Source organism: Melanostigma gelatinosum (genome assembly GCF_949748355.1).
Source record: "Melanostigma gelatinosum genome assembly, chromosome: 12".
Classification (NCBI taxonomy): Eukaryota; Metazoa; Chordata; class Actinopteri; order Perciformes; family Zoarcidae; genus Melanostigma; species Melanostigma gelatinosum.
This window is the reverse complement of record NC_136645.1, coordinates 16,590,122-16,598,968: the sequence shown is the minus strand read 5'-3', so window position 1 is coordinate 16,598,968 and position 8,847 is coordinate 16,590,122. Positions and strand designations below refer to the sequence as shown.

The 8,847-nt window shown below is 46.1% G+C and overlaps 1 protein-coding gene across 1 annotated transcript; it reads left to right on the top strand.

The window, feature by feature from the left end:
- The first annotated feature begins 409 nt into the window (after positions 1–409).
- Positions 410–8,248, top strand: zc3h6 (zinc finger CCCH-type containing 6). The gene is made up of 12 exons (XM_079280611.1): positions 410–518; positions 2,365–2,578; positions 2,677–2,787; positions 2,871–3,120; positions 3,204–3,346; positions 3,628–3,756; positions 3,878–3,994; positions 4,111–4,218; positions 4,325–4,548; positions 4,635–5,053; positions 5,138–5,329; positions 5,496–8,248. Exons 1-12 carry the CDS (start codon positions 433–435, stop codon positions 6,992–6,994), a joined length of 3,492 nt encoding a protein of 1,163 aa, XP_079136737.1. The 5' UTR covers positions 410–432; the 3' UTR covers positions 6,995–8,248.
- Positions 8,249–8,847: the final 599 nt, after the last annotated feature.

Sequence of the window (8,847 nt, the reverse complement as noted above, 5' to 3'; positions counted from 1 at the left end):
ACCAAGTTAGAGTGATCCTTAAAGGACTATATATATAGGTAGAGGAATACATGATTTAGGAATGTGCTGCAGACCTCAGAAGCCATTTTGAGATGATGTCCCTGTTGAGAAACCCTATGAAGATGCTGAAATCAACGAACATGGTTACATTTCTGTCTGTTCCTCCCTCCGTCTCCTCTATTTCACCATGGCAGCTGTCAACCGACGGGACATTAGCAAAGCGGGGCATCAAGCTGTGCTCACAGAGTTAAAACGTCATTGACATGAAAGAGGACAGTGTCCGTTTACTGTCTCTGTCGAGACATGTAACACCGTGAGTTTTTTCCAGTCTGAAATCTTCCAGCATCTCTCACAACCCAACGTCTCCTTGAGTGACTGAGTTAATTCACTCTTTGTACCGGAGAGAAGGGAGGCAGCTAGATCCGTTTTCCAATGGCTTCTGTGAGCCTTGTCTCCAGTCCCCCAGCCCCTGTTCTTGACAAAAACATGACAGATTCTGAGCTTGCAGGGGATGAAAGGTCGAGTAACGTTCTTGTGCAATATTCTTAATACGCTCATCTGTGCGTTTTGAGTGCTGTAGTGGGTCTACGTGCTTGTGTTACTGTTTTCCTCATTTAACCATGAGTTGCAGGGGTCTAGGGTCCACGGTTTCTCCCCCCACCCCCCTCAAAAAAACATCTTTGCATGCCTCTTTGGTGCAAGTGAATATCGCTGTCCAAATAGCCTAGTGTCGACAAGACTCATCCACGATCATTTCCATGCAAGATAGCAGACCTCATCGTTTGTGTTGTCGTGGTTCTGTGGATGAATTCATGGCTTCATTGTTGCCAACTGCGACTGTGATGTTAACGCCACAGCCACGCCCATCCTCCGTACTGCACTCCCCCTACCGGGCACCGGGCGGTACTGCTGATAGGGTTCACGCAGGATGGCGAGATTAGTATGTGCTGCTGCTGAATACGGGCCTGTGTCCTCTGGGATTGGTCTGTAGTACTCGATGGGTCAAGAGTTTACTGGCGCCAAAGCAAATATTTCACCAGGTGATTTAAGTTCAAGCAAAGAAGAAGAAGCAACTGGTGTAGTGTTCGGTTGGACTGTAATAGTTGTGCTCAGTAAAGAGAACTGTGGTTTTATTGCACCTACAAGTTGAATATGCTGGGATACGTATTCTACCAGTGATGCTAGTATGAAGTAGTGTCCTCCATTTATCAGTCTTCACTTGCATGGTTTTGGTTAAATGTGACAACAGGAAAGAGTAAGTTTATGCCGGTTTTCCCCAAAGATATTTAAATTGGCAAATGTTTCACATTGAATCTTTAGGTCTCCGCTGCTATAACTGGAGTAAATAATAATTTTCGGTATCCGGTGGCTTTATGAAGGGTGCCCGGTTGAAGCACTGGTGTCAGAGGTAGAGGGAGCTGGTGACCTTCATCTGGTGTTGAGCATTCTTTCCCATTGCAAGGTGTTTTTGTTTCATGCTCCAAACTGCATTTTATATATATTTATACATAGTTTAAAGCAGCTAACATTACATTTTACAAAAATAATATTAACAGTGGAATGATTGATGCATATCAGCTGGTACATGCATGGTTTTAGCTGTGAACCAGGTCTTATAAAAGCTTGTTTTTGACTGCCAAAGGGTCGTGTTATAAGTTAACCATCGAAATAAACCCAAACATGTCCTGTCTGACACACGACGACAAACGGCGTGGATGTGAAGTACTCGTAGTAATCGTTGTAGTACTGCAGACAGAGACACAGGGGTCATGGGTTCTGCAGCAAAGTCATAGAAAGAAAGGCCAACATCCAGCATCGGATGCTCCTGGGAAGATTTCCTGCCTGTTAAATATTTGCAATTATGACCTCGAAATGTTCCTACAGGCGCGCTCAGGCCCTTCAGCCAGACAAGACGTGTTTGTTGGACATCCCATCAAAATATTTTCCATTTTGCTATTTAAATAAGAATAACGTGCTTTTACTTTGCAGTAATTAATTATGTACTTTTGTCATTAAGGTTTTATGTGGGCCTAAATCATACTCATAAATCAGATAATTTAATTTGGCTTTCATGAAATAACCACACAGTGGTTCACAGGAAATCAAAACTAAGCCTTTAATTATTGACAAGATGTTTTAGTGCAGGAAAGGCTTCGGGTAATTTGCAAACTGTCTGGTGTGATATTTAGTACTTTACTCCAAATGAAGGGAAAATACATCATGAAAGTTGTTATGAAATCATTACAGCAGGTGATTCTGGGTTATTTGCTCATCAGGTGTGCTCATGAAGTGAACAACTTTTGAATTATGCCTCAGGCTGATAAATACACTTATACTCCTTCTACTGACTGTTTCCCTCTTTAGGGAGGACGGCGAACTGGAAGATGGCGAAATAGATGATGAAGGGATTGGAATTGAAGAGGAGAACAAAGAGGCTGCAGTGGTGAATGAAGACAAAGAGAAGGAAAAGGACAAAGGTAAAGAGAAAGAAGAGAAGACTCACAGGCACTCCAGGAAAAGATACAAAAAGACCAGAGAGAAGAGGAGGTCCAAAAGGAGGAGGCGCGACAGACAGAAAGTAAGATATAATACCTCATGAAGGCATGAGTTTGCACTACTCTTGATAATTCACTTTAACATTGTGTTTTTGCGTCGTCCTCTCTGCACTCTCCTCAGCACCACTCCCCCGCCAGCAGCTCCAGCTCGGACAGTTATGACTCCGACTACGACCGACCGGAAAAACCCAAAACCCGGAAGAGCCAGGGATCCGATGGCCAGTCCTCTCAGGTGAGTTCACCGCTGCTGGCATGCCGACGCGTCATTTTCATGAAGGCACTATTGTGTGACATTTCCCTCTTTTGACTTGCCAGCACGGACGGGATTCAAAGGGCTGCCATGGCAACTCACAGAAGTCCCCGCCGCACAAGAGCAGTGATTTTGACAAATTCAGCGACTACAGCGATGACAAGTATGACTACGAGGAAGAGGAGGAGGATTATGAAGATGACATGTCCGAGTACCCGCAGTCAAAGGATTGCGTCTCCCAGAGTCGTGGAAGGGGACGCCATGCCAAAGACCAGATGAAGAGAGGAAGCATGAGGGGGATGAAACAACAGCAGTGTATGAAATCAACCACTTTTCAAATCAGATCACCCGTGTGGTAATTCATCAACTAGATTTAACTATTTACTTTTCATTCTCAGTTGGGCAGAGAGGAAGGGGCAGAGGGAGCGGCCCAGGAAGAGGACGTGGGATGCTCTACAAGAACAAGAAGCTGAAGGGCAAACCGTGGGGGGGGCGAGGACGAGGCCGAGGAGGAGACCAGGGCATGGAAGACATGATGCCAGTAAGTGGCCCTGAAACAGCCAGATGTGTTCCATATTATTTAGTAGAATACAAGAAACAACTGTCCTCTAATATTTAAGGAAATAAAATGTAATGTTAGTCATGAGGAATCAAGCGAAAGTACTGTATATATTGTTCACCATTCTTTTATTTTTTCCAGGGTTTCAGCTTTTGACCGTGCTGTTCAGCTTTGTACCACACAGTGTGTACTGTACGTTAATACATGAGCTGAGAAGAAGACAAAAACTAAGACCACATCTTGTTGTTTATTTTGTGTCACAGGAAGGAAAAAATTCCTGCGGATTTCAGAAGAAACGGCCAATTATGAGCAAGGAGTTCATCAATCAGCACACGGTTGAGCACAACGGGAGATACATCTGCAAGTATTTCCTGGAGGGCAGATGCATCAAGGTATAGTAGCGCTAATGTGGTTTTACGTGCTTTAACAATGTACGCTGAACTATTAAAAAAATAAATATATATATATAAACACTTTTCTACCTGAAAGTTTAAATATGTTTTCTTCCCACAGGGGGAACAGTGCAAGTTTGAACATGAGCTCGTCATACCGGATAAGAAAAAGGAGCTTTGTAAGTTCTACCTCCAAGGGTACTGCAGTAAAGGAGATAACTGCATCTACATGCACAATATCCTTCACTATGCACATGTGTTTGAAGTACATTTGTGTCATCGCATCGCATAATTCAGTGAAAGCTCATTACACCTTTTTGAATTAGTCCTATTCCTTAACCGGCGAGTGCACATGAGTACCCGTGCAAGTTCTTCCATACTGGAGCCAAATGTTATCAAGGGGACAACTGCAAGTTCTCCCACGAGGCTTTGAACGATGTGACCAAAGAGTTGCTTGATAAGGTAAAAATAAAGTGTTTTACGTTATCTTTAAACCTTCTATGCCAAGTGATACTCGGCTGTAATGGCCAACGGTTGTCTTATTTCTGCTTTGTGACTCAATTATCAGATAATTAACACAGAGGAGGAGAACGCCCGTGAGGACGAGTTGGAGCTGGAGGATCTGAGAAAGCAGGGTATCGCCCCCCTTCCGAAGCCTCCTCCTGGGGTGGGGTTGCTGCCCACTCCTGGTCAGAGCAGTCCTACAGACGGCCAAGCGGGGAAGAAGATCCCCTCCCTCTTTGAAATCACGGTTCAACCGACTGTAGACTTGGCACAAAAAATTGGTCTGAGGTAACTCAAATCATCTGTAATCAAACTGAAATCGAACTCTAAAGAGCTTCTTATCAACCTCATTGTGCACATTGTTTTTTTTTCAGTGGATCCAACTTCTCCCAGAATCAGGGGGAAGGCTCCAATCAGTTTAGCGGAGGCTCCGAGGACACGCAGAGTGGAAATATGGTGCCTCCAGGCCCCTCTGCGCTTCCTGTTCCTCCCCCTGGGTCTCCTGTTCCCATGGGTCACTCCGCTGGACCACCCGGCCCACAGAGCCCCCCAGGGCAGCACCCACCACACAGGTTTCCAATGCAGCCACCACCGATGCCCCCGGGTCAACCCCCACCCTTCCATGGACACCGACCCATTCTCAACCCTCCGAACAATATGCAGAGGCCTCCGTTCCCTCCTCCACCAGATCTACAGATGCTGCAGAGTCTCTTCCCTTTTCCATCGCTGGGTCAGAACCCAGTAGAGTTCTTCGGCAACTTCCTCCGAAACCAGGCCATGGCTCCACAAGGAGGTCGGTGTAATATTAATATCGTTATGCAAAAGGTTCATTATCTTTTAGGCTTCGCTAAAATTGCAAAATTGTGTTTCTTTGTAGTAGACCCTGGTCTGGCCTTCATGCAGAACCTCCAGCAGCAGATGGGTGCAGAGTCACAGTTTCAGTCCTTACCACCGGCTGTACAGAAGGCCATTTTATTACACCTGACTCAGCAGCAACAGCAAGAGTCACATCCACAGGGAAATGAGCCCCAGAGAGCAGAGGGCCAGGACGAGAACAATGCAAACAGAGGTAAGTGCCTCCGGGCAAGAAGCAGGTGTGCTGACTTAATTAAGATAAAACAAAACTCAGTAAAACTAGAACCCCCTCAGAAAATGCTCCAATCACGTCAGTAAACAAGGTGCTTATACACAGACTATTTACAAACATTCAATTATAATTTGATCTTTTTTTGCAGATGAAACTACAAACTGGTACTCGAGTGACGACGAGGACGATGGTAGTTGTGTTTCCTCCATCCTTAAATCCCTCAAGAAGCAGAGTGAGATGCAGCAGTCTCAGTCCAAGCCCCCCCCGACGGCCCCAGCGGCTCCAGCACTGGGGGACCCTCGGCTTGTGAAGGAGAGGGCCCCACCCAGCGACCCCCGCGTGAAGACAGACCCTCGACAGCGGCCCCACGGTATGAAAAAGGAGTCCGATGGCGTTGCAGACCCGCGGTTCTCCAGAGACCCCAGGAAGGTGAGACCAATGGAGCAGAGTTCCTATCGCCATGCTGTTCCTCAGAAGCCTCCCACAGGAGATGAGGATGATGAGGGAGAGAGGGAGCTCAGGGACAAAGCTGCTCTCATCCCGCTAGATGCTGGCCCCGATGTGGTGCTGCGAGACCCTCGTTGCCAGTTAAAGCAGTTTAGCCACATACGGGTGGACATCCTGCTCCAGCGCCCGGCCTTCGCACAGACAGTGGTGTGGGGCCTTGAGGACCTCATCCCGTCCCTCGTGCCCAAACAGGAAAACTCCATCAACCTGCCCCTCCCACCTCTAATCGCAGATGCTCAGATGAACCGAACAAGCCTGCCTGACCATCCCCCCGTCTCCAGCCCTCCAGCTATTGACCCCAGACTGGTCGCTGCACGTTTGAAGGAGCGTATGAGTCGACTGCCCTCTGGATCTCTAGAGTCCCGATCCGCCGCTGAAAGACCTGTAGATCCGCGTCAGCACAAGACTCTGGACCCCAGACTCAAGCGCACGGGGAGTCTGGACTCCAAGCTGCTGTGTCAGAAAGTGCCCTTCTCTGTGGGAGGAGTCGTGGACCCGAGGCTACAGAAGGCCAGTGTTGGCTCCTCCCCTCATGCCGTTCAACTGAAGCCGGAGCCTGAGAGGCTGCCACCTTATGCCCCTCGTCTGGCATCCTCTGGTGGAGGGCTAGAGAGTCCCACTACGATCCTGGGGGGCATCAGTCTGTACGATCCACGTAATCAAAGCGAGCAGGGTCAGAAGGAGCCAGCAGAGCCTCCCAAAAAGACGTTGATTCTGAAACTCCCAGCTAAGAAGGACAAAACTCCGCCACTCTCACCAACCCAACGGAGCGGCTCTTTAGAAGAGGCCAAAAGCACAGACGTGGCCTCGGATCAGCCTCCACCTTCCAGTTCTCCCACAGTGCCTCCTGCCTCACCGGTCAAACCCCCTGCGGTCCATAACCTCCCCATCCAGGCACTGGCCGGACTGATCCGACCCCAGTACACTGACCCGAGGCAGGCCAAACCAGGAGGACAGGGCTCCACGGGGGCACAAGAGGAGGCGGAAGGAAATAAGCAAGAGAAAAAGGAGGAGAAGAACACGGAGGAGGCCATGGAGGAAGAACCAAACCAGGAAGATGGACAGGATGAGGCAGACGACAGGACACTTAAAGACGTGTTCAAGACTTTTGATCCCACTGCTTCCCCTTTCTGTCAGTAAAGAACCCAGAGACGTGTCTGTTTGTCTTCATTTAGCTTTACATTAACGTATTTATTTCTGTATAGATTCACATACTGTCTGGTGTGACACACATCTGTCAGTACGGAGACACAGCGTATACCTTTAACCAAACCACGATATTGTTGTGTTTTTGAAAGTGTGTATGTTAAGGTCTTTTTATCATTGTGTAATTTTCACGTGTTTTAAACGACCTGAAGAAAAGAAACTATGGGAACCTGTATAGTTTTCACGAAGAACACACACCCTGTAGAATAGATCTGCCCTCACCATACATTCAGAGAGATGATCCATCTCACAAAAATTTCAAGAATTCCCTTAAGTTTTGTATTTCCTTATTTCAAGGCACTTTTATATTATGAGATCTTTCTGTTTGTGCTCACTTTGACTTTTTCTCACAATAAGTCAACAGATGTTTTCTTGAATATTTACTGAATATTTTATTTGTATTGACTCAACATCCTGATATGAGTTTGTGATTTGTCAACCTCTTGACATGAGCAGGTCAGATAATCAAACCATGAGACAGTTCCCTGCTCAGCTGAGAGGAAATGTGTCATTTTGAAGCATTGCAGCCATTGAACTTGGGTTTTTGTACATCGTCGGACCTTTTTGATTTGAAGTGGTCTAAATGCTTTGTGGATGTAAAGTTACTGCGGTGGGCTTTTCTCACTCGCTAACCTCGCAGTAAGGACGGCTAATGAAGTAACTTAATATTGGTTACTTCATTCAAGTCATTCCTCCAAACACTCACTGCTGACCAGCTTGTAAATAGCGAGTAAACAGTTGTCATCAGAATAAGAAGTTTATTATACAAAGCAAGACAATATTATCTTGGTCACATTGCATTGCGTTGCGATAATATGACTATTTTTTCATGTTGCATTTAGTTGGAGTTGACTGTCGACGAGCTCATGAGGTTATGTGTTCAAGAGGTGAATATTGTGGGCTTAAGGCGGCGTAATGCTTGTCGGTTTGTATTATTTGACGCTCATGTCTCTGTTCAGATGAGCCGTGTTGGACTGAAACTAAGCTACGTACTTACATTAAAAAATCATTTTCATATTTCACATTGTATATACCTATTTTGTATCACATGTACAGCCTGTTTTTGAGTGTTTTAATGAATACTGCTTTTTTGTGTCTGTTTGATTGTTATGGTTGTGATAATACGATATGGCATTTTAACACATATGCTTGTCACTTTTCAGTGATTTTATTATGAATAACTGAAATAAAGACATGAAACATACAATATTTCATTTCAGAGTCACACATCAAGTTGCATCGTCTCATTTTAGCGTGCATACAATCAGTGACATGTCCAGCATCATATCAAATCTAAGCATCGATACCAAACATTTCATACGTCCTTGTATAATGTCCTTGAGCGTGACAGTCTGTGAAATGCTCCGTCTGGATTAAGTGGGTTTCACATTATTATATCAAATAGAAAACTAAATCTGTGATGCTTCTTATTTCTTGAGACACAAATACTACTCATGCTTTGAAGGGGTCACTTGAAGCCAACTGGCGGGGCGAGACTGGGTGCTGCCGGGTGGGTCGAGGTCTTCCTCAAACCCAGCTCGTCAGTCTCTGGGTTAGAGGTCTGCTGGGCTCGATGGATCTCCAGTTTCCTCCTCCACTGGAAACACAAGGCTGTAGCCTCTGCACCATCTGAGTTTGGCTCCGGCTGCTTCAAACCCTGCAACGAGACGGGTCACATATAAGTTTGAGCTGTGTCTTCAATATCTACAGAACATATCGTTACAGATTTGATTTTGTTGTTAGATTTACTGTGATGCAGGCCGTCTCTGCAGCGTGGACCCCACGCA

Excerpts from the sequence above, each read along its gene's own strand:
- zc3h6 (XM_079280611.1), top strand. The coding sequence starts at position 433 with ATGGCTTCTGTGAGCCTTGTCTCCAGTCCCCCAGCCCCTGTTCTTGAC. Across the intron at positions 2,788-2,870 it reads CCGATGGCCAGTCCTCTCAG|CACGGACGGGATTCAAAGGG; the intron begins GTGAGTTCACCG and ends TTGACTTGCCAG. Across the intron at positions 4,219-4,324 it reads CCAAAGAGTTGCTTGATAAG|ATAATTAACACAGAGGAGGA; the intron begins GTAAAAATAAAG and ends CTCAATTATCAG.